The 25,385-nt window shown below is 39.8% G+C and overlaps 1 protein-coding gene across 3 annotated transcripts; it reads right to left on the bottom strand.

The window, feature by feature from the left end:
* Positions 1-24,233, bottom strand: C7 (complement C7). Of its 3 annotated transcripts, none has more exons than XM_013181729.3 (18): positions 23,828-24,223; positions 23,455-23,510; positions 22,668-22,743; positions 21,547-21,688; positions 20,678-20,819; positions 19,717-19,855; positions 18,634-18,768; positions 17,450-17,693; positions 16,213-16,326; positions 15,411-15,577; positions 14,196-14,424; positions 13,413-13,584; positions 12,948-13,035; positions 11,485-11,617; positions 10,621-10,812; positions 7,484-7,580; positions 2,337-2,521; positions 1-647 (listed from the first exon to the last, which is right to left on the bottom strand). In XM_013181729.3, the coding sequence occupies exons 1-18, from the start codon at positions 23,831-23,833 to the stop codon at positions 463-465; spliced, it is 2,502 nt and encodes an 833-aa protein (XP_013037183.1). In that variant the 5' UTR covers positions 23,834-24,223; the 3' UTR covers positions 1-462. The 3 variants fall into 3 exon arrangements, with proteins under 3 accessions (XP_013037183.1, XP_013037182.1, XP_066844161.1); XM_013181728.3 differs by having other exon boundaries at positions 1-650; positions 23,828-24,221; XM_066988060.1 differs by lacking the exons at positions 1-647; positions 2,337-2,521; positions 7,484-7,580 and adding an exon at positions 8,447-8,517 and having other exon boundaries at positions 23,828-24,233.
* Between the last annotated feature and the right edge of the window lie 1,152 nt (positions 24,234-25,385).

Below are 25,385 nucleotides of genomic sequence, written 5' to 3'. Positions count from 1 at the left end.
TTAGGAAGAAGTTACTTTATTAAAAGTGAGGAATCATACATCTTGTTTTGTAAAGGCTATTCTTCTTCTGAGAATCTAAATATAATCAGTACATGCATATGGTTGTGTGGCTTTCAGAAAAATGTATTTACAATGTTAGACACTGTAATCCATCACTACTTTGGCAACTGTAGTTCAGGAACATTTTTAAATTGTGACAGGAACGCGAAGAAAACCTGACAGTGCTAAATCAGGGGCCTAAGCCAAAAGCCCTTGGTCAGCAGTAGCAGTGAGTGCAGCTCTGCCTGGTGAAGAGCCTCAGGCCAGAGCCAACTGGAGCCAATGCACACGGTCTCTTTGGCTGCAGTAAACTTCACGGCAGAGCTTACATTTGATAGAGCAAGGTTTGAAGTATGTCCTGCCCAAGAGCTGACACATTTTGACATATCCCATGGCAACACACAAAACGAACCACAACACATCTTATTTGCTCTGCACATTGCAAGGCCTTATGCTGACAAGGGTGACGGTCTCCCCGCGGCACCTGAGCCGCCCAGCCTCGCACTCCGTCATGGTCCGATGGGCAGTGGAGCCGCTCACTTCAGCACAGATCTGGATGCCTCCCTCTTCACACGGTGCATCTTCGTCGCAAACACAGCTGTTGGACTCTGCTGAGTAAAGAAAGAGAGGGAAAAGCACTCGGGATGGCATCCCACTCAACGGAAAACAGACCAAAACATTCCTAGCAAAACTGCAGAAGTAACAGAGACGTGTGGAGGGTCATTCTCCTAACGAGAACTAACTTTAGCTAACATTCAGGTTCCGTGGAAAAAGCAGAAGCAAGAACAAGTGGTGCTGGCTGTCCTAGGAACGCAGTGCACCTACTGGGGCTTCCTCTGCTCAGAAAGTCTGGTTGTGCTTGTGGGAAAAGCTTCACCAAGGTGCCTGAGATCCTGCTCTCAAAGGTATCTCTGATGTTTCTGCTTGAAATCTGCTAGCACCTGTTCACGTACCTACTGCTCCACATTCCAGGTGACATGTAAGATGAGAGGTCTGTCCTTGGAAAGTAACAAAACGGTCATGAACGTACTTACCACTTCTATTTTTATTTACATGTAGGTAATTCACTATGATCAAAGGATCTGCTCCTAGAAATAAATATGTAGCTCTATTGGTGACAACAGCTAAACAACCAGATAAGAAGGTCTGAGATTTATCTTTCATAGTTATGTCTTTGTTTTGGTGTTCTATGTTTAACAACACCACGTATGTTCTGTTCGTCTCTGCTGAGGCTCCTGCCAATTTTGAAAATCTATTATTATTATCTATTACCTATTATTATTATTATTATTATTATCATCATTATTACTACTATTATTGTCCGTTCAATGTCCGTTGGTAGACAAAATAGACAAACTCCTATCAAGTGATCTTTTTTATTGTCAAAATATGACAATAACTTTGCCTTCTATCTGAGGCACTTCTGAAAACCTAATTTAGTCCTTTATCTTCCCATTTCTGCCAACCCTCCATTAAATGCAGTGTAATGGAGGACACTCAGGGAAATTAGATCAGGGAATTTAAGAAGTTCCACTAAAGACAGATTGCAAAAGTCTGGGCCTTTTTTCTCTGAGGGAATATTCCTTCACCTTTGTTCACAATATGAGAAACTGGAGATATACGGTGAAGTACAAACAAAAGCAAGTGGCTTTTCTAGACAGTACAGAATGAGACTGTAGTCTTAAGCTGAAGAAAACAAGGAAACCTTGAAGAAAACAGTGAGACTGGTAGCCTTGAGCTAGCAGAAGCAAAGGGGATAAGGGATGAACACTAAAAAACAGAACAAGGAGGAAAACAGCTGAAGGAAGATTCCAGACTGACCTATGAAACCTTCTCTGGTCATTAAGGGTTGATAACATATTAAAAAATACACCCATCGAAATGGAAATGTGGGATTTGGTGTTGTGTTGTTCTCCTCCTCCTTTCCCCCCTCCACCATGCCACAGAATTTAAAATGGGTGGAGTCGGTGAAAAAAGTATGGCAAGGGTTTCACCCCAAGCTTACTGAAGCACATCACATTGGGTAACCTACTCACAAGGGAGCAGAAATAAGCTTTTCCCAAAGACAGCTCATCCCATTACAGTCTCCTGCAGGGTTTCCCATGTCTTTCTGCCATATTTAGCCACCAAATACTGGGCTGATGGTTCAAACCAGCTCAGCAGTTTGTGTGCACCTGGTGCTGCTGGGAGGGTTGGAAATGCCGTCCCAGCACAGAGCTACCGTAGTGTGTAACTGGGGATAAAGATTTCATTTTGTTTGTATAAACAATTTCACTTACAATCATGAAGAATCTTACCATCACATCTTTCCCATGAATGGCATGATCCACATGATTTCTCAGTGGCCTGAGGAGTTTTGCAGTTGTCTGAGCTAGTAAGAGAATATTTTCTGCCCGTGCACTCCAAGGCATACATCTTGCAAACAGTTAAAGGTATGTTTCTCTTGGTTCTTTGATCTGTGGCACAGATGTCCAGGGAAGGACTGAAAACAAAAAACACACACAAAAATACATTTAAATGTGTTTTATCTTGGTGTGTCTTAGAAAGAGCTGAGAGATGGAAAACATTCAGTGTCTGATTCTGTTTTCCCTATTCACTGAAGTAAATCCTGAGAGTGCAGAGATGAACTGGAGACTTAGATGCATGAATAATTCAGACTTTTTTATTTTCCACAGGTTGCTGCTCCTCAGCAGACACAGCACCTGTCCAAGGACAGGAACATCACTGGGTATTTTGCCATTAACCTCAGTGGCACTGAGGGAGAGACTTCTTGTTTAAATGAGTTCAGATCTCGGTTAGTCTCTAATATACATGCATACACACAAGTCCATACAAACAAAATATTTCATATACAAATAATGATATATACTCACATATATTAAATTATTTTATAATTATTTCTAAATTGTAAGAGATGAGAATATACTTAAAGACCTTTTCTCTACTGTCCTTTAAAACCTGAGTTTTTACCAAATAAAATGTTGTGATCCAACATCAGAGACCAGAGTTATTTCTGGAAAAATGGATACATGTACACAGAAATTTTATGAGAAATCTTCTCTATTTATCTAGGGAGTTTACATGTTTGTTTCTTGAATGTCAGATATTGTGCTAATACCACCAAAATTAGCTTGTAAAAGTGGTAATAACGATTCTTGGACAACCTTAGATAGTATTTGCTTCAGGGACAATTCCAGGAAATAGTTATTATTTGTGTTTCATGCTGTAAGCATAGGAGGGGGGAAAAAGCCTTTTTTTTTTTTTTTTGTAATCTCAAAACCCAAGCTTCTCCACTTGCTCTTAATTCACTCCATGACGTCTGTGTGGGGTGAACAAAGCCCTGCCTCCTCAGAGGTGGCCTTCCCATGCTGTCCTGGCTGTGTGGCACAGCCAGAGGTAAGGCACTGCACAGGGTACCAGAGAGCAGAGATACTCCTAGGAGATGGAGAGCTTTAGATGCAGAACCAAAGACACCTCTCACATTCAGCACAGCTCCTCTGTCTGAGCTCACAAACACTCCCACAGAAAAATTAAGTACCTAACAGGTTGGTTCTGAGGGTCAACCTCAGCAAAACAGGTGGTTTAGCGGGGATGAGAGGCTGATAATGAATGGGCAAATAGCCCTAACAAGCTCCACAAGGCTTCATGATGGGAAGGGTAACAGGTCATGTGCAAGTGGCTCATCAGACAGGGGAAGAGGAATTTGGGAGAGGGAAGCTCTGGTAGGAAAGTCCTCACTACAACTTTGTTCAGTTGATGGTCAAGCATTGAGGTATTTTTTCTTTTTTTCTCCTTTTTTTCTTTTTTTTTTCTTCTTTCTCATCTTTTTTTTTTTTTCCTTTCTTCTTCTTTACTTCTTTTTTCCTTTTTCTTTTTTTTCTTTAGAAAAATCCTTCTTAGAGAGGTGATTCTGAAATGTCTTGAAAAGGTTGGATTTATGGAAAACTTAAATTATCTGTAACGTACTGCATCTTTAAGATATTTAAAATTTGGTACAGTTTATCAGCTGATCCTGAGAACTTTGACTGTTGCATTTACCTGCAACTGAATATGTCTTCAAGTATTACTAACTGTATTATATTCCTTAAGAAGTTAGTGTCCTCACTTGCAGTGGGTCTCTTAACTGTGGTGCTTAGTCAAAATATGAGCTGCTGAATCCCTAATAAATTTTTATTGCCTACATTTTCCTTACTGCTCTTCTGTTAACATAAGGAATAAGGTTAACTCTTATTCTGAGGCACAGCAAGAGGACAGACCAATGGATATGTAGCACCAAGCAGCTAATAAAGGAGCCCATACATCTGTCTCCATTACATCATTTTCTTGTCTAGTAGCACAGCCTATGAGATAGTGGTGCACTGATTTATGATGTGAAAGTTATCTTTGCAGACAGAGGTATAGGAAAATCTTGATTTTGAAATACCGGCTTAGATTTGGAAGAACATAGTGTGATTCAGGGGAAGCATCTAATCTGTAAAGTTGTTTATCACATCTAAAATTGCTCAGAGGCCTTCTTTATTTGCCTTACAATGATAAATCTCAATATCTGAGCCTTAAGGACAAAAGCTAGTTTACAAGGCAAGTTAATTTAGCTGAAAAGATAGGAGTGTGTTAATGTCTCTGCTTTGCACCACTTTTGTGACATCCAGCAGAGGGGAGGGAGGCCAAAGTAACCAGCTGGTTGAACCTCAGAAGGTCTATTTGCTGTGGAAGTAATGCAGGGAGTGTGTTTTCTATTTTGTCTAGCTCTAGCTGTCTTGAGACTGGTGTACATTTTTGCTATGGCTGGGTCACCTGGGGAAATCGACATGTTAGTGGAAATCGACATGTTTAGATGCCTAAGAAAAAGGATAGAGAATCTGTACTCATAAGAGTATTTAATATTTTCCAGTCCTTGTTGAGGAAGGATATTACAGGGGAACAATAGTAGCACAATAAAAGTTATTAGAGACAAGGAAGGGTCCTTGTGCAAAGGGAATCTGAAAAATTCAATACCTTTTACCTGGGAGAAGAGAAAGAGGAAAAAAAATAAAAAGCTTGAGTAAGAACAAGCATTTAATAAAGTACATATTATGAGAAATAAAATAACTGTAAGTCAACAAACAATGTCTCTCCCTTTCACTTGCTATGAGAGGCAGGCAAATTTCAGTGAAACAAAAAAGTGAGAAATTGAACTGTAAGTTATTTTAACTTCTAAAAATTGTATTCAAGACCATAATTTTTAATCCAACACAGGCTGAGAACCCCTAATAGAGACGTGTGCTACACAAATAAATGTGTATAAAAAGATGGAGTATTGAAAAATTATTGAATCCCATGCTTCAGTGTGGAGCTGGTCTTTAGCCTCCGTGTCTTCATCCATACTAATACACTAACTGTGCTCTGACCCTTTCCTGGCCATAGGGCCAATTCATACAGAGTAGAACAGCTGGTGTTCATACTGTTAACTCACTGTCCACAGAAGGAGGAGACCACGTTAGATTCATGTTAGGAATGGTCTCTGACCCTCATAACTCCTGAGCTGTGCCTGGGAATTATCTGGGAGCTGGCCCTTGCCAAAGCACTGCCAGGAACTGCTTTAGTAATTCAGCAGCTCCATTGTTTGGGATCGTTCCCTGGCTATAACTGGGGAAGACAGATGTCATCACCATGTCATGAAGGATGACAGAGCCCTCAACAGCTTCTTGTGGGGTTCTTGTACCTAGAAGTCTCTGTTGCTGGTCTCTTGAAAACTGAAAGGATGTATGATGGATCTGAAGCCATGGTGCTTCTGCCTTCCTGTGTGAACTTCTCACCTCCTGAGCAGAGGCTGCTGCTGAAAGTCACCACCACAGCAGTGTAAAACGTGTGTTCTGAGGAAGGACCAAGATCTACTTACATGCCTTAGTCCTACAGCATTAATAGGCTGGTAGATTGGTCTGCTTTGACAGACAATGATTTATCCTTCTATTATTAGATGTGTTATTTCAAGACAGTGAAAAGACAGCATCGGGTAACAAAAATGACTGCTATCTATCTTCCTGCCATTTTGAATGTAATTAAAAAAAAATAGAAACAGGAGCCAGTAGAATAATTTTAACTGAAGCCTAAATGCATAACTGAACGTAATTAATTTAATTTCAAAGTAATTGTGACTCTACTCAAGGCCTTCCCCAGCATTGTGGACTCCCCTCAATTTCTATGCAACTAACTTCACTGCACCCATGAACCTGAAAGGGGGTTGTTGCCTCACTTTAATCAGTATTGAGACAAAAAGAGTAGGACCTGGTTCATTAAATACCTAAATATTTTAAATATAGAAATAGACTCTTGACAGATTTATTACAAACCTGGCACTTAGGCAAGACAATGGCCTCAAATTCTAGGATAGTGCCCAGTGGATCTACAAAACCTGAACAAAGCTGACCAATATTAATTTTGAGATGTTCAAATTGTGGCTTAGAATTAGAGTCTAATTAGAATCTAGAATCAGCTTAGAATCTAAGCCCATTTTGGCTTAGAACCTGAGTAACCATGCAGGGCACCCTTGAACTATATGGCTGATGGAAAGTGCGTGTACTCCAATGAGAAGTTCTGTAACCTTGAAATCTGGAGAGGACTACAAAATTTCTTCCACCTGCTACATGAGAATGCTGTACTGAATTTTTCAAACTGCTTAGCTCCTGCTGTGACATAAACTGGCCAGATGTCATGTCCAGAACTCAGTGGTGACTTCATAGGAAACTTTATCTGGTCTGTGAAAACCAGCCCAAATGTTGGAGTGCTGAGCTCTTTGGCACATCTGGCCATCAGCGCCAGGTGCTCTTAGGCCTCTTCATGTTACTCTTCTGTTTTGGTCCTGTACCCTTAATACTTAGCGAAGAACTGAGAGAGTGACTCATTTCCATACCTTTATCCTGCATTGTTTATTACTGAATATAGGCTTTGATCAAATAGGAAAAAATATATTCTGGTCTGCAAGTTATGAGGTCAGGAAAGGTAACATGACTGGTCTGTGCAAACTGCTGTGTAAATGGGAGATTAGATTATTTTGCCGTTCATAACACTCCAGTCTCTCAGCAGGGAAAAGAAATCTGTATTTCACCAGCTTACTGCTTTGATGGTTTATGTCCCAAGGGTCTCTGTTCTAAGTTTTCCTCCATCTTCTAAATCTTCAAAATATCATCTTATCCTTTTCCATCTATTTCACAGATCAAGTGGAGCTGAAATTATCCCTTCACCTTCTGTCATCTAACCAAATTCCATCATCAGTAAAACCCAATGACAGCTCTGACAAGGCAGGTAAGTAATGAGCAGGACATTGACTGAGCTGTAAAGCAAACAAAGTATAATGCCTGCTTCTCATGAGTAAAGCTTTCCAATCTGTCATAGACTGAAAATTTAAGAAATTTAATTGGTCTTGAATAAAGTGAGAAAGCCTTTGCCAAATTCAGCCTGAACTTACCCACACTCATAGGGCATTTTGCACACACATTGCGACTGCTGCACTTTCTCCCATGGCTGACATTTAGGCTCTGTCACTTCTGTTTTCACACTGGGTTCTGAAGTAGAAGAGCACAGACAATGCTATTAAGGGTCAGGAAAAACAAGGGCTGTTAAAGGTCTACTCTGAAATTATCCTATCAGTTGAGCATAAAAGACACTGGATTATACAGCTGTGACATAAAGTCACATCCTGCATGTTCATTAAAAGTATGTACTGCACAGAAGGAATTATAACTATTAAAAAGATACGATACGCTTTACAAACTTACTGAATGATAAATTATCCATGGGTCAAGAGTCAGATAGAAGGAGACAGGCACAATGTTCAAGCTTTAACATTCATCTCATTTCTGTGCAGCTGTCTGTTTCTGCTAAACTTAACAGTGCTGCCAACAGCTTTATCATTAGGTTTCAGAGTTACTGGCTTTACTACTGTCACCAGAAAAGCTATGGCTCCAAAGCCCCATGTAGAAATAGTTAGCCTTAAAATTGTTATGCACTGTTGGTAATGAAAACAGAAAGTTCCACCATGTAGTTCTTAATTTGCAATAACTTAAAAAACAAAAGCAATAATGATTGGGGTGAATGGGGGGGGCGGGGGGGGAGTGGAGGGGGGGAGAAGGAAGGAGTACTGTACACATGTATGTTCTGTGACTGCTGAGTTTTATTCCAAGCTTTAAGATGAAATAGGCCTTTGCTGCACGTTCCTCTAGAGGCTTCTATAGCAAGTAATGGCATGACTCTATTAAATCCGTACGGACACACTTTCAGAGGAAGGTTTATCCTGATTTGTGTTTTAGATTAGGTGACTCTAGTTTTCTACTTTAACATTGAAGTTTAATATCCCTGAACATTGTTGCTTTTATTTTTTTAAATAAATCTCTTGTAAGGATTAAGACTTACCAAGCAAAATAGACAAGCAGAAATCGCCAGAGAACTAAAAATAAAGCTGTAGTGCTTTGCAGTACAGATAGCAGACATAACCCTGTTTGCCTGCAGAGGGAAAATTTTCACCAGAAATTACTTCCTTGTTTCCAGATCTGGGGCTCTTTGTTGTATAGTTGACTGTTACCAACACTATTACTGACTAAATACTCCCACCCACCTTATTTCAGTACGGTCAAATATATGTGTACCACCATGGCTGCATATACACAGATCATCTTAATTTTTGCCCTTTTTATCTCATATCCCTTGTTCTTTTAAATGATTAATTTAATTGTTATTCTAATCTAATTGTTTTAGATTCTAATTTCCTTTTTTTTTTTTTTTTAAATATTGTACAAAGGTAATGCTCCCCTAAGCAAGGCACATGGTTTTCTAAGGATGGAAGCAATTGAAACTAATTGTTACTGAAATTTGAGTATGTGATATAACAAACAAACAAACAGGGTCACTAAGGCTAAGCCTAACGTGTTGGGAATTGTCGACAGTCGTACTTTAGCTCCAGTACTTTTGTACTTCAGCAACAGTGAGCTGTGTTATGTACAGGTGTGTTATTCCTTCTGAAATCCTTACTCTTGGTGTGCATGTGGATGTGATACAGAAAAAGATGACTAGGACTGGGAATCAGCAACAGGTGGGAATCAGCAGATGACTGAGACTGGGCTGCTACAACTTTGTAGTCTGAGCCTGATTGTCACCTGCCTTTTGCCTCAGATCAGGCCGCTTTGGGCAGCAATTGGCTGCTAAAGAGAGGACAGACATGAAACGTAGGAGTTATGCCTAATCAGAACAGCCAGGGTTGGAAGAGACCTCTGAAGATGATCTCGTCCAACCCCCCTGCCTAGAATGATCACCTAGAGCACATTGTGCAGGATGGCATCCAGGTGGGTTTTGAATGTCTCCGGAGAAGGAGACTCCACAGCCTCTCTGGGCAACCTGTTCCAGTGCTCTGTCACCCTCACAGTAAAGAAATGCCCTCTCGTATTCAGCCGGAACATCCTGTGCTTCACTTTGTGCCTGTTGCCTCTTGTCCTGTCACTGGGCACAAACGAAGAGACTGGCTCCATCCTCTCAACACCCTCCCCTCATATACTTATACACATTAATGAGGTCTCCCCTCAGTCTCCTCTTCTCCAGGCTAAACAGGCCCAGCTCTCTCAGCCTGTTCTCATAAGACAGGTGCTCCAGTCCTCTCATCATCTTAGTAGTCCTCCTCTGGACTTGCTCCAGTGGTTCTATGTCTCTCTTGTGCTGGGGAGCCCAGAACTGGACACAATACTCCAGGTGGGGCCTCACCAGGGCTGAGTAGAGGGGCAGGATCACCTCCCTTGACTAATCTATCTGGTAACAGCAGTGGCTGTTAGTTGCCTCCAAGCAAGGGTCTCAGCAGGGATGTGACAGCATCTGAAACCTGGGGAGAGGATGTAGCTGGCTTGAAGCAGCATGCTGCTTGGATGCTTCTGCATCACTGACCAGCATCACAGGACTGCAAAAGAGAAAGTCTTGTCTGCCCTCCACAGCTGGAAAAGATGAACTGAGACAAAGCTGCTTTATGCTATACGCTGTTTCCCTCTCTGCCACAGACTGCCAGTGACTGTTGACAGCTTCAATATCTGTTATCATGAACCAGAAGAACCATTTCCTCCTTGCTTCCAGTTCCTGGCAATTTACTCCATATCAGCTGTGGGACTGTCAAGCAGGCAAAAGAAGCCATCAGGCCCCGTCCCTTCTCTGTCATGAGATGCTGTGGTGCACTGAACAGCTTCCAGATAGAGAAATAGTATCTGTAAGGTGCAGTTCATGTGGTGGTGGCATTACACAACTTTGGTGGAAAGTCAAGTATATTTGGGTGGCAGAATAGGCAACATTTATCCCAAGTAATGTCTTCAAATATTGTTGATGATAATGCTTGTTACAAGTATGAGTGGGAATCAAAAAGCCATAAGGAAACCTCAGAAAAAATGTCTTAAGGCATCTTGTTTGAGGAGCCCACAGAAAGCATGCACTCGTTTTCTGTACGTCCTGTGGGCAATAAAAATGCAATTTCTCTATCACTATATCAGCTATAGTGCTGTGTCACTTCTGTATTACCAGTAGTCTGTCCAGGAAAGTAAAATCTTGAGCTGCATTTGGAGGATTGCAATGGCTTACCTGTTTTTACACACTGAATAGTTTTCATGTCAGGAGACCACTTGAGACTGGGCTCACACAGAATGGAGTGTGCTCCTTCTAAGCGCATGCCTTGTATACAGGACAGAGTTATTTTCTCACCAATCTCATATGAAGGTTTCCATGGGTCTCCTTGCAAGCCATCCTCCAGGACAGGTAGGAGACAAGAAGTTTCTGAGGAATGAAGAATTTGAGACAGTCACAGTGAACCAGTGGGTTGCAGAAAGTGGTCACGTCTTATTTTCTCCTTAATTTCTTAACAAATTGAACAGTAAGATTAGCTGATGTTCCCGTAGAAATATATTGATCATGTTAACTCAGGCTATCAACTCATCATGCCAAGGATGGAGTGATAATATCTCCTTCTACTGCCTGCAGGTCTGGCCCTAGCTCATACAGAGATTCTCTGTTCTTAGGATCCATGCTCCTACTAGTGGTTCATACAAGTGAGTAACAGCCTAGTAGGGATAGGCTACAAGGTTATTTGAGAACTTTGTGGTTGCCCAGTACTGCCCACTGGACATTTTACTCGGTTTGCTTTACAAATAGACAATACCAATTGTTCTTGGGTATAGCCACAGGATTGAATTAAGCAACAAAGGCTGTTCCCACAGAAAGTAAACCCTGGACTGGAATTTAGTCTCCTTGTTCCACTTCCTGTCTTTTCACTTCTTTAAAACTTGACTGTATGGACGTTTCTATTTCAATATAACAAAATGTGGCTTCAAAATAAAAGTCAACATAGACCCAGTTCTGCCTAAGGATCTGGGAAATACAGGTGAAAGCAGACATTCTGAGACGTTTCACTGGAATTAAGTTGTATTTCAAAATGGGAATCCAACATACCCTGGCAATATCTTTCTCCAACTTGCCACTCTAAATTACTGCCACACTTAGCAACAGGATCACCGACAAGAGAATATCCATGTCTGCAAGCGTAAACAATGCTTTTCCCAACAGGGTATGAGTTTTCAGCATTCTGGAAGAAAAGAAATAGATTAAATATTAAATATATAATCTAAGAATCACCAGCAGTGTTGAACTCCCTTTGATACTGGGATGCTGAGGACAGTGAGAAGGATTAATGTCACTTTACAGTGTACTGCTGAGAGTGTCTGGAATACTGTGGGCAGTGCTGGTTATTGATAGTCAGAAAATGTGATCAAAATGGAGGTGTTACCAAAAGATTAGCAGAATATAGAATATTTTGGTTACCTTAACTTAGCGAAGGGAGGGCTAAGGTCAAGGGTACCTGTGCCAGAGGTCTGGCAGTGATGGAGTGGTGCTCTCTTGGTAGTCCATAAGTTGACTGCAAATCAAGCACTGTTATCAAGCACTAAGGGAGGAACATAAGCTCTTGAACAGCCATGCAAGAGGGATCAGTACAGTGTATAGGGCTTTGCTAATTTTTAGGATGGCATGTTATCTGCTCCCTAAAGGTTAATATGATATGGTCACTCAGAAGAACTGAACTTAAAGACACAAGTCTTTTGTCATTTTATATGACCTTCTGTTCTAAGGAGAAATCTTATGAAAAATTGAGACTACACCTAAAAGCGCAGCGTTTTATCTTTAGTTTTTGAACCAAAAATATTCATATGGGAGGCAACTATCAATTACAGAAAAGAATACGAGCAAAAGAGAGAACACAAAATTTAGGACCTTGCCTCAGTTTGCAGTTGTGCAGTGACAACTGAAGGATTTGTAACTAATCCTTCTATCTATTTATTGAGGAGAAATAGAGAAGACATAATTTATACCCTGAAGAATTTTGTTTCCCTTGGTAAGTAGGCCCAACTTAGTCAGCCCAAATACCCTGCCAGATCATAGTTACAACAAAGAATAAGAAAATTCAATGGTGATTCACAGGATGCAAACTAAAGATTGCTAAAATCTGTTTATAATTTTGCTAGGGATTTGCTGGATGACCTTGGACAGTTTATTCTCTGTGCTGCTTTTTCTCCAGTTTTGTGTACTTTAATATGTAATTTATGTAGCACTTTTTTTTTTTTAATGTGTATAGGACAAATAGATTTTTTTTTCTATAGCCAAAAAGAAAAGGAATCCAGAAAAAGATCCAGATCCAGAAAAGCAAAGATTTTCTTCTGACTTCTTGATTTTCTTTTATTCTTAATACAAAGTCTTGTAAAAGTCAGCCAGGGAACAATGCTGAGAAGGCTGCTATACAGTAGCTCTGGTATAAAGCTTAACAAGATAAATACAGGTCTACAAGCAAATCTCTATATTAACTGCAGTTGAGACACTGCTGATAGGAATAGGACAAAAATAGAGAAAGAGAAATAGCTTACTTGAATAAATCCATTTGCCAAGAGAGGAGGAGGTGAACAGAATTCTGTTGGAGTTATGGATGTATCAAAACAGTGTGGTTCAATAAAGCTATAAAGAAAACAAAAATACAATTAAGTTTAATTTAGTCTCTCTTCCTCCCAAAATACTACACTTCCCAAAGCCCATTTTCAAGACTATTATATGTCCCATTTACATCATGATTATATTTAAATCAGGCACTGCCAAGCTATCTGAGAGAGTACTAAACAGAAAGGTGCCAAGTTTACTGTTTTTTTACCCCATTTTATAGTCTTACTTTGTATCAGAATCAGAGCTTCTAAATTTCATTTTGTTTCAACTTAAATGTGAAAGCTCAAGAAGTGCCCTTGAATTCAAATCCCTGAATTCAACAGCTTATGTGCTCCTTTGGATTACTTTAAAAATTCTTCCTGTATTCATTATCCGACTGTTCCTTTTCTGCCTACCGCAAATGCTGCAACTCTTCATCTTCACAGGGTCTGCTTTCATGGTGCTCTCCTATGCAGGCCTTCCCTCCACCACTTGGGGAGGGGTTGTTGCAAGTTCGACTCCTTGATTTCCTTTCCCCTGAACAAGAGCTCCAGGAAGACCAGCAGCTCCAGTGTCCATCAACAACACCTACGTTACATTTGAGAATATTTGAGTATTTCACATTAACCACTCTGTAGGATTGTTGTCCTTAAAAAACAAAACAAAACAAACAAACAAAAAAACCCTGCCATCTACTTTTCAAAGCTAACGATGAGCTAAAATGCGACCATACAGAGAGGTCCAGATTGCAACTATCTAATTTCTCCCAAATTCACCTTTTTCTTAAGAATAATTCCATTGAGTCTATATGACTTACCCATTTAAGAAACCACAGAATTAACTACCAGCTACAACTAAGTAAAAATCAGAGAACAAAAATTTCTGAAGTTATCAATACCCAGTCATTTAGTGTGTATATATTTACATATATATTTTTTGAAGGTTGCCTTATGAGTTGTTAATATTGTCCACTGTATTTAACAATAATAACACAAAGGGTTCTTTGTGAAGTACTGCTTGGATGTAATAAACAGGACTCAGACTCAAAAAGAAGACCATCCCCGTGCTGTGTGTTGGGCAGCAGCCACTGCCCAACATCAGCCGCTTGTTTGGTTTTTGCAGCTGGACAAAGAGACTCCAGAAGCAGAAGAGCACACACACGCCACTTCTGAACACACACAAGGTTAATGAGTGCTGACCTGCCTGATCTTGCACAAGAGTTCCCTTCTCACAAGCTGCTCCAAAGGTGTAAGGTTTGCAGTAACACACGCACTGAGTTCCATCCACAGCCGCCTCACCCCCATTCTGGCATGGCCGACACTTGCAGGGATCATTTTCAGCCATATATTCTTCAATGGCTTGTTTTAGGTAATGCTTTTTGACTGAGGAGCAGGGCACTTCCTTTACCAGCTCGTATAATGGTGTTAGCTACATACAGTAGAGAAACATTTATATTAAGTAGTTATATTGGGGATATAAGTGTTCATAAATGTGCTTTTCATATGAGATAATTTGTGATGTACGTTCCTGCACATGGGGCTTGAAAGATGCTCTAATTTCCTAACTAACTGGCTAAATTCTTATGTTAATATTTAATATTAGTTTTTTTTCTGGAAAGTTGGATTTGCTTAACAGCATCTCTTAAAGCTAATGCTTTGACAGGTTTAAAAAAATGAGATATGTGACTACAGCTGAGATAAATGTGTGTCTTAACACAGACCACCAATGCACAATAACACTTATCCTCACTGAAGCTATTTTCAGTATAAAAAGCTAGAGATTGTAATTTCATTGACCAGTGATTAAAGGCAGCAATAACCAAAAACACTTTTGCATTTCTATTGCATGATTTATGATATTCTGTGTTTCTACATTTCATTGAAAACTATTTGACAATTCTTTTGGTTTTATAACATTCTTCAGTTTTGGGCAGCTCGCAAAAGGGACTTAAACAAGGTAGCAGTGAATATGATCATGCTCAACTTTGAAATGTCTGGCTCACAGAATACCCAGTATGCCAAACTTCTGCATGCAGAGAAAAGGGAGAGAGATAAAAAGCATAGAGAGAAGTTGGCAAGCTTAGTGGAAGCCACACAGACCTGCCAATATATATTTCAGAAAAGGGGCTTTCTCCAACGTTAGGGTAACCCTCTATTCTTAAGCAGAACTCCTCTAAAGTCACTTAAGGTTTGTAAAATTGTAGGTATTGACTTGCCAAGGACTAGATTTATGATTCAGCTGATCACTTTATATTAGCTTCATGAATTTTTGTCCTGTGATTTTTTCTTTATAAAGTGACCTGAATACAAAATGATTGCAGACTACAGCCTGACTAATCACCAGCTATAACTTAATCATTTCTCCCCTTGAGGTTATCCCATCTGCTCATCTCTGCTCCAGCAAAATATCCTTACCTTTTGTTTAATTACTTTGGGATAGTCTGTCACTGATCTGGCCCAAAAGGAATATTTCTTACTGTTCCCAGCAGGATTATCCAGTTCTAGATAACTAAGGCCAGCAACAGCACTTGGGCTTCCTCCTTCTACGTAAGGGTCTCCTTTAATCTTATTGCTGCTGCTTCCTGGAGATTGGGATGAGAAATACAGAAAATACCAGCATTGCTATATTCACAAATGGAAGTAGAAACAATACACACAAAATATGTATTAACGAGTAGTGAAAGGACATGTCATTGCAGATGAAACATCTGTGCCTGGATCAAGTGCTCCTACATGGATAATATATCCAAGGGGTGCCTGTTTTCCATGTGTCCAGAAAGTAATCACTATTGGGAAAGCATTAGCTACGTTTGATGGGAGCTGGGGAACCTTTCAATCTTGGCACTTGGTGTCTGGGTTCAACTTGTTAAAATCACAGATACATAGAATGACAGTATCACAGAGTGGTTTGGGTTGGAAGAGACCTTAAAGATCATTGAATTCCAACCCCCTGCCATGTGCAGGGACACCTCCAAAGCCCCATCCAGCCTGGCCTTGAACACTTCCAGGGATGGGGCATCCACAGCTTCTTTGGGTGACTTGGTCTAGTGCCTCACCATCCTCACAGTAAAGAATTTATTCCTAATATTTAATCTAAATCTACCCTAAGATACAGTTCAACAAAGCTATCAATACCTGCTCCTCATTTTGACATTTGTTTTGAAGGACATGGAAGCTCTAGACATGACAACTATATAAGTCACTATGGAGCATTTACCTGAAGAAATCCGTAGCATTTCATCCAGCTTGGAGCACTCTGTTTTCTTCTTCTTCACAATGAATAAATTCCAACCTGATGAGGTGCACTGGTACATGTCCGTTGTGCTCAGAGCTGCAGATCATAGAATCATAGAATCATTAAGGTTGGAAAGACCTTCAGGATCATCTGGTCCAACCATCCCCCCATCACCAACATCACCCACTAAACCACGTCCCTAAGCAAGACGTCCAACCTTTCCTTGAACACCCCCAGGGACGGGACTCCACCACCTCCCTGGGCAACCCGTCCCAATGCCTGACTGCTCATTCTGAGAAGAAATGTCTCCTAATTTCCAAACTGAACCTCCCCTGGCACAATTTCAGGCCATTCCATCTAGTCCTATCACTAGTTACCTGCGAGAAGAGGCCAACCCCCAGCTCCCCACACCTTCCTGTCAGGTAGTTGTAGAGAGCAATAAGGTCTCCCCTGAGCCTCCTCTTCTCCAGACTAAACAACCCCAGTTCCCTCAGCCGCTCCTCACAGGACTTGTGTTCCAAGCCCTTCACGAGCTTCATAGCCCTTCTCTGGACATGTTAATCCATCTATTTAATAATCCATCCATTAATCTAGATAGATAATCCATCTATTAACAATATTGCACATGTAAAGTATGTTGGGTTCATTTCTGAGTTTCTTGTTGACTACAGATGTGGTTTAGAAAGAAAACAGTTAGAAGGCAGCTAAAAAGCAGGTCCTGTGAGAAGGTCCATGTGTTGCTAAAGCCTATATGCATGGAAGCTGACAGATGGAAGGTGTACTTGGAAAAAGTTTATTGCTTCTTTCATTCTTTTTCTCAGCAATCCCGAATCCTACAGCACTGCTCCCCACTGAGTACAATCATATGTGTCACTCTGGTGTTTGCTCTGTTTGTAATTTATTCTACTTTATGCAGTTTTACCCAATCTCTAAGTAACTTTTAGGCTTTAAAATTACTTGAAATTCAGATTGGCACTAGCCTTGTGAGGTCCTGAACCAACTAGCAAATCTTTACTACCCAGAGCACTGCAGGTCACAGATGCAGATCTGTAACTAAACATTTTAGTTTGACCACTTTTAGCAATCTTTCTTTTGCCTGTGAGGAGAATGTAGTGACAAGTAGAAATTTCTTACTAGAGTTTAGATATTAGCTGGAAGAACACACAAAGAAATTTTTATTCTTGTTTGTTCAGTTTGTTTCTGATAACAAATACTCTACCTTCTGCTTTCATTTTGTCAGTATCCATATAAAATATAAGTTTGTAATGTCCTCCTAGAGATCCAGACTGCAAGAAATGAGTCCCAAAATACTCAATAAATCTTCGGTAGGCATTGTAATCGTAGACAACTGGAAGGTTGGCAAGTTCCTTCCAGAATGGCTCCGCAAGAGTGAGAAAGTCTGGGCGGTTGTTAATAAACTGAGCAACTTCCACACTGTTCTCAATAACCATCAGCTGCCTACTCTGGGGGAAGGAAAAGAAATCAGTCATGCTCCATTTCACTAACGGTATGGTTTCAAGCAGCCAGATGATGTGCACGTGATATTGGCTGCTAACCAAAACTACTCAGCTTGACAGAGTTGTTGAAAGCAAATTGGAGGCTCCAGAGAAGTGTTCTTTGCACCCTGATTTTGTCTAGAGAAGCCCTTTTCATAAGGGCCTGTAGCCATTCTGAGGATGCTGCTGAATTATAAAATCCTATATGCCTACACTCAGACTCTCACAGTTGCTTTTGAATTTTGTTACACTAATTCTCAAAATATTTCATTGTTAGTGCAGTAAAGCAAGCTTGTTCTCTGTCAGCTTGGGTGCCATAAAATTTATATGTTTGTTGCTTGAGTTTATTTCCTGTAGGATAGAAGTTATACTTCTTAATGGAGAGTCAGTTGGAAATTATTTATCTAATGCTTCTTTTTAAGTAAGTCAAAGGCATAAATGCTGTGATTCCTGGCTGCCTAAGACACTAGATTTCTCTCTTATGGTATTATAAAATAACTTAGTTTTAATCACAGAATTACTTATTTTTGTCACTCCAAGATAGTGACAAAGGTAGTAGAAAAAAAGTGCAGTAAACTGTTAGAAGAAAGTGGAAAAAAGTCAATTAATTATGACAAGAAGACGATGTTTTTCTTTCTCAAATAGGGAGGTAAACAACTAGTAAATAAATAAATCACTACTAAGAAGGTAAAATGGAGAAATAAAAAACAGCAGCCAACTCATCTCAATTGGTAACCAAACCAGTGATTTCTTTGTAAAGGTTATATGGGATTTTTTTTCTGTCATGCACTTAGTGCCAAAAATATCTGGATAGAATAAATAAATACATCTCACTAGAAAAGTGCCTGAGAAAAGTGACGAAAACTTTTATGCAAAATAATAAGCTATTGTGAAAACTTATACATACCTTTTGCCCGTGCTTCTTATTTTCATTTTGTGTATGATAGTGTCCACTGTTTGATGTTTCATGCCTCACTACGTGCTTCATATAAGACCAACTACTGTTGAAAAACTCATAACTGAAATCATTCTGAATTTTAACCTAGAAGATTGAAGATAGAATTCTGTATAAAGGGCTTCATGAAAAAGCTTCGTGTTAAAAATGATAACTTACAGAATAGAGTGAGTCCTTCCTGACATAAAAAAAATAAAAATAAAAAAAAAAGATCTGTTTTTCAGGTTGAATCCATTTCAGATTTCACAGAAAGTAGTGAAATCTATTGGAAAGAACATTACATATATATATGCATATATATATATACATATATATATATATAAAACATACTTATGCTACAAAATAAAGTACTTTAAGGATTGTTTGGCATGCTTTTGATAAGGGGGAGACAAACCAAATCTCTGAGACAATGACTTGATGGAGATCAATGGAAGATCTCCATGAAGCATTTCAAAGCCAGGTGCCCATCACATTTCTTAGGTTGATTCAGACCAATACTTATTCTAAGGAGATGATTTTACATTCAGTATAATCGCGAAAGAATTAGAAATCACATCCAAGAAATTACTTTTTCTTTCTTTCCATTTTAGCAAGATATAAATCAGTCTCTTTCAAAATAATAAGCTTACGTAAACACCTTCACAATAATTATACATTCTAATTTATTTATTTTAGCTTTTAATATACCAGATTCTCTCAACATGAGCTGACACAACTTTCACAGAGCATCTGGTGACATATGGCCCTAAACACTATGGTGGCACTGATGTTTTTTGCTAGTGGCAGTGGTGTTTGTTTGATACAACTCCAGCCAGCTGACAGCTGTATACAGTGCCACAGGATCCTTCTATTTGCCTTTAATTTTGTGAGAGATGAAGAGCAGCCACAGTTATGAGAGTCTCTACAGAGAGGGAATAGGCATCATTCAGCTTTATTTAGGGAAGCATACCTGCCAAAACACCCTACAAGCTTTGCATCATTCTCTGATTTATAATCATTACTTTAGATACAAACGTGTGCTTAATGGAAACATACCTGGAAAGTATATGCAAGAACACTTTCACTCAGCCTGTAGTATTCTCTCCTGTCATTGCTGAAGACCTTTCTGCATTGTCCTCCAAAGTTTTTTGTATGAATGACTCTTCCCCTAGTCTCTCCAGTAATGGCATCAAAGCTATGAGAGGAAAAACATGAAAGATCATTAAGACAGAGAGGTAGCAAATCATTGTACAGGAGGTAGAAATTACCAAGCCATTGTAACTGAATGCTGTATCTGCAGTTAAGATTGAAAGCTTATTTATCTACAAAAAGGGAATATCAACGGGATGACCCCTTTTATCTGAAGAACTGCAATGTGCATAACGTGTTAGAATACGGAAAACAAAATGTTCTTGGTTTGTCAACACAAACAAACACATGTCAGTATCTGTTAACATTAAGACATTCACACCTAACACAAGTGATTTTATTACTTTTTTCCAGCAATTAATGCAAAACTGAAAAAAACAGGACATGCATTCCAAAATCTTTTGGTATTGTATCTGAATTATATCACATTCCAAGTGATACAAATACGATAAAGAAAATTGAGATAATTATTTTGCTAGATTGCAGATGGGATGAATGAGTAGAAATCCATATGGATCCACCGTACCAAATGCAAGAGCAATAAGCAGAAAGAATGGGTATTGTTGGCTCATTTTATTCCATGCTGATGGTTATGTGCTATTGGTTTATGCTTTGTTTCACATCTTAGAAGATGTGTGTTTAAATAGTGGGATAGGAAGCTTTATTCTGTGCTTCAAATCAAAGGGCCGGTACATCCAAGCCACACTGAGCCACTGGTATGGTGGAATTAGCTGTACTGCACACTTTTGCATATTGGATGCTTTACCATAGGCCCAGGAAGTCTATCTGTACAGGCAGAGCTTGTAAATACAACCAAAACTTGAATGCATTTGGCACCAGTACTGCTGAGCTCTGCACAGAACATTACCCTGTTCCTGTAAGCTCTGCATTTGGAGGTGTTTTATCAATATCACATATAGTCGTCTTCTCTTCACATCGATCTTCATCAGTGCCATCTTCTTCACAATCCTGATCTCCATTGCATACAAGAGATCTGCTAATGCACTGACCTAAATGAAAACAAAAATGCATGGGGAAAGGAGAAATGTATGTTCATTTAAAATAAATCACCTAAAATCAAAGCAAAAATCCCAGTTATCTATGATGCTAGCTTGTCTACTCACACAGTGAACAGTCTGTGCCCAGAAGGGCTTGTGAAACAGCAGTAAATGTAGACATAAAGAAGTAGTGCATAATTAGCCTTGAGGGATCACATGTGATTAACTTTGATTATCTCTCATAGCTCCAAAACATCATATTCTTCTGTGATATATGTCTACCTACTGACGTAATTGTTTTTTTCTTGGTGTATGTGTGTGTGTGTGCAAGTGACCTAAGTTGTTTGGATTCTAGCACTGTTTTTGAGTCCCTCAGTTTTCAGGACCCAGGTAGTTTCCAGGATGTTTGGATATAATCTAGAACAGCTTTGAACAATCTTATCTAAGGTTGCATTCCTTAATTACCTGCTAATAATAACAATAACAGTAACAATAACAATAAAAATAACAATAACAATAACAATAATAATAATAATAAAGAGTACTCTGGGGCATAGCAGTAAATTAAAAATTAAAAACACGCACATCTATGGCCGAAAAAAAGGAAAATTCTTGCTGAATCAAATTTATATGTAGGTCAAGGGTTTTCAAATGGTATTGCCCATTTATAAATGTAAAAGACAACAAGGTTATCTTCTTAAATTTAAGGACCAGAAAATCGTGAAAAAGATCTTAGTACCTGAAAAGCACCTGAACCGATCACCACAGCCATCCTCTGTTGGGCATCCCCTTGTGGGGGTGCAGGGTCTTATTTCAAAAGCGTCGCCAGAGCAGGGATTTCCCCCATACTGCCCATAAACTGCTACTGTCCGTCTCCGAATCTGAATGCAAATCAAAGGAGATCTTAGAAAATCTAAATGCGAAGAAGAAATAATTTAATAGTGTCAAGACAATGCTGCTGCTCTACTGCTGAAAGGTAATGAGGCATTCACTATTTTTTTCTAAGAATAACCACAGTTTGTATTACTACAATATGGTAACTAACTCACAGGTTAGTGGTCCAAACTCACAACCGTAAGGTCTTGATACATAAACTTGGCTGGTTTGTTCAACAGTCTAATACATAGCTGAAACAAAGAGGAAGCTGCTGACAAATTTCAGTTTTATTTTACATTTTTGATAGGACCAGTCATGCCTGATATAAATTTTCTTAAGTTCTTCAAAGTGATAATATCATTATGGAAGATGATAAAACATAATATCAACTGGGCTACTTTTTGCTTCTAAAAAGAATAAATACAGTATCAAGGCACATTTTTAATTTTGACCGATCCCTCACTAATTGATGCAACATCAAAGTAAATGAGAAAGAAAATCAAAGGCAAAAGTGTCTTGCACATCAGTAGAGTTGCATTTAAAAATCATCAACTTGTTTTTCATTGAGGACAATATTTTGTAACAAAATTTTCTTGCTCTGAGATATGACACCTCTGATGAAAAATGAGTGGAAGTGGTACAAACCAACATCAGCTGAGGAAAGTCTCAGTTTACTGGACAGTTCAGCTGAGCTTTTTGGAGCTATCACCAAAATAAAAACAGTGCAAGTTATTTTACAACATGAATATCATAGCTCTGAAAGAGAACATAGAGGGGACAGACTGGAGGATTTTCCTTCTCTAGGGCCCAGCAACTTTTTTGTTCTTCTGGGAAGAGGCACTTCAGGTGCTTTTGTTTGACAGTTGATTTGGGTTTAAAGACATGGCAGTTTCTTAATGTCTTGGGGGGGGGGGGGGCGTGGAAGAGAAGGGGTGAGCATATGCTTGCAAAATCATGCATACATAAAGGTGCGGCCATCTATACCTGTTTGTGAGTACAGCCATCACACTCGGACCAAGGGCCAAAAGAATTCCAGCGGCAATGGACTGGATAGGAAGGGCTGCTCCAGTAAGTTGTTTTTTGTTTTTGTTTTTCAGTATAAAAGCAAAACAGGGAGATTGTCAGTGATTTCCATTCATAAGCATTAGTGCAAAACTTTCCAAAACAGCAAAGCAGACCTTCAACATAAATTACAGGCATCAGGCTCCCTCTAAAAACCACTGGGATTTGCTTTTAAAGTGCAAGAACAAAATCGCTTCCCACCTGGACATTCTGGTCAGTGAACAACAGAAAAGACTAGGCATGTTCACCTGGCCTGACAGTCAGTAGGGACTCTTGAGTCCATATGGACACCTTCAGAGATGAGCTCCACATTGCAAAGCAGAGAGGGGCCAGACCACATCTGGAGATGGCCAGGCAGTGGTCAGGGGCTGTGTACGTCATGGGGTGCAGATGAATTTTCCAGGCAGCTCTCAAAACGTTGGGGTGCAACCTGCCCCTGGAATGAGGGCTGGCTTGGGGCAACCCTGTGTTTCACAGGCTCATGCTACTGCTGTGCATGTTATTCCTCCACTGGACCGGGGCAAGGGACAACGTAATTCTGCACTCTTGTCATCACTGATGGCATGGGCAATGCTGACACCAAACAGTGTCTTCTCTCCCAGGAAATACATCTAAAATTCCCTTTATGCCCTGTCCCATGACATGCACCAGAACTGTCTGTTAAATTATCCATGCCTAATGTTCAGTAATTTTCTAAAGAAATATTCACCTGGAAAAAATGGGAAAGAAGCCTGTAACTTCCAGCAACACAAAAATCCCCAGCACCTGAAAAAAAAGAGGAGCAAAAGCAAACTAAACTTACTGTTTTTTTGTTTGATTGTTGTTTTTTCTGCTTTTTATAGCTCATGCAGCTATTCAAACTTTCTGCAATCTTTACACTACTCAGGTTAAAGGAAAAAAAGGAGATTGGTGCACTGACTTTCCTCATCTGTGTTGTGCAAGGTATTGTTTTTCAGTTTTCTTCTTTCTTGCAATTCTGCCCAATTACATTTTCAGCCAAGTATTTCTCCATACAAATTAATATTTCATTGCATTTGCCATATTCACTTCATCAGTACAAATTAAGTAAGCAATTGTCTTACCTTCATGTTAGATGAAATACTCAGACATCCAGCAATTACCAGGGAAAATGCACTTCCACTCAATTCAGCAGCTGAAGGAGTCAGTCAGTCTGCCTGCTACTGTATCTCTCTTCTCACTCTGCCTTGCAGAAAAGCAGAATAGCTTTTCTTTTCTCCAAAAGGCTGAACACTGCTGAGGAATTTTTATCTTGACCCAGCTAGTCCTCTCCAGGGACACAGCCAACTTTTGGAGCTGCTCAGTGTTTTTAAAACATATAAATCAAGGCTTGGCTAGGCTGAATGGGCCTGGCACAAAGTTGTGAGGAGCAGTTACTGGAAGAACATCTTTTCCTTGTCTTCTCTGTCACTCCTTCTTTCCTCTGAACAAGACTTTTCAGATATCCCAGGCCAATCCCAGTGCCACATACTCTGGACCACAGCTGTGTCCCTATCTTCGATAGGCAGAGCTGCTCTATATTTAAGCTGATGTTTCCAAGGGTTAATTGTGACCGCAAATCTTCTGTCTCAATTTGTGCAGTTGGGTTGATTTTTTTGCATCAATTCTCACACTGAAAATCAACTTACGGATCTGAATGCAAGTTTTAGCCTATTTTTAGTGTGGTTCTGCTGTGAAAAGGATCCTGAGACCACACGCAGACACTGGTTTCAATTCTACATCAACAGCTGGCTTTTTTGGGAGATGCTCTTACAAAAGTAAGAGCATTTCACTTTCTCTTTCCCCACTCTGCCATGCCCTCTTATTTTTTTCTTTTGACTTTTTTTCACTTTCCAGAGCTGATCCATTCCAGTAAGAGCAAGAAAACACTACAGCTGAGGAAATTTCCATGAATGTATCCTGTCAAAGCCTTGTGGAAAAACAAACCCTTGTGGAAAAGCAGCTCCAAGTTCTGAAATCTCTTCAGATACTACATCTTAGGCACTGTATCTATTTTGAACAGTTTAGAACAGTCCTCAGAAAAACAAGTGCTTCATGTCACAGCATCACTATATGGTGAATTTTAAATCCTGTACTCTTTCGGCACAGTCTGCTTAACAAAGTGCCTAGATCTTGGGTCATGCTACTCCATCCAGGTCAGGTATGCCTGTGCCTATTTCTCAGAAGTTAGCAACCACAGAGCCCATTAGCTAAGACAAAGATTGTTCTTGTGTCTTGGTTTCAGCTAGGATAGAGTCAATTTTCCTCCTAGTAGCTGCTAGAGTGCTATGTTTTGGATTAGGATGAGAAGAGTGTTGATAACATGCTGATGTTTTAATTGTTGCAGAGCAGCGCTTACACTAAGCCAAGGACTTTTCAGCTTCTTGCTCTGCCCTGCCAGTGGGCAGGCTGGGGGTGCAGCAGGAGCTGGGAGGGGACAGACCCAGGACAGCTGACCCCAACTGGCCAAAGGGGTATTCCATACCATCTGGGGTCATGCTAAACAATATATAGGGGTGGCTGGCCGGGGTGGGGGGCCGGCTGCTTGGGGATAGGCTGGGCATCGGTCAGTGGGTGGTGAGCAATTGCATAGTGCATCACTTGTTTCATACACATTATTATTAGTAGTACTATTATCATTAT

Source organism: Anser cygnoides, chromosome Z (assembly GCF_040182565.1).
Source record: "Anser cygnoides isolate HZ-2024a breed goose chromosome Z, Taihu_goose_T2T_genome, whole genome shotgun sequence".
Classification (NCBI taxonomy): domain Eukaryota; kingdom Metazoa; phylum Chordata; class Aves; order Anseriformes; family Anatidae; genus Anser; species Anser cygnoides.
The sequence above is the reverse complement of the archived record's forward strand: the minus strand, read 5'-3'. Positions and strand labels throughout refer to the sequence as shown.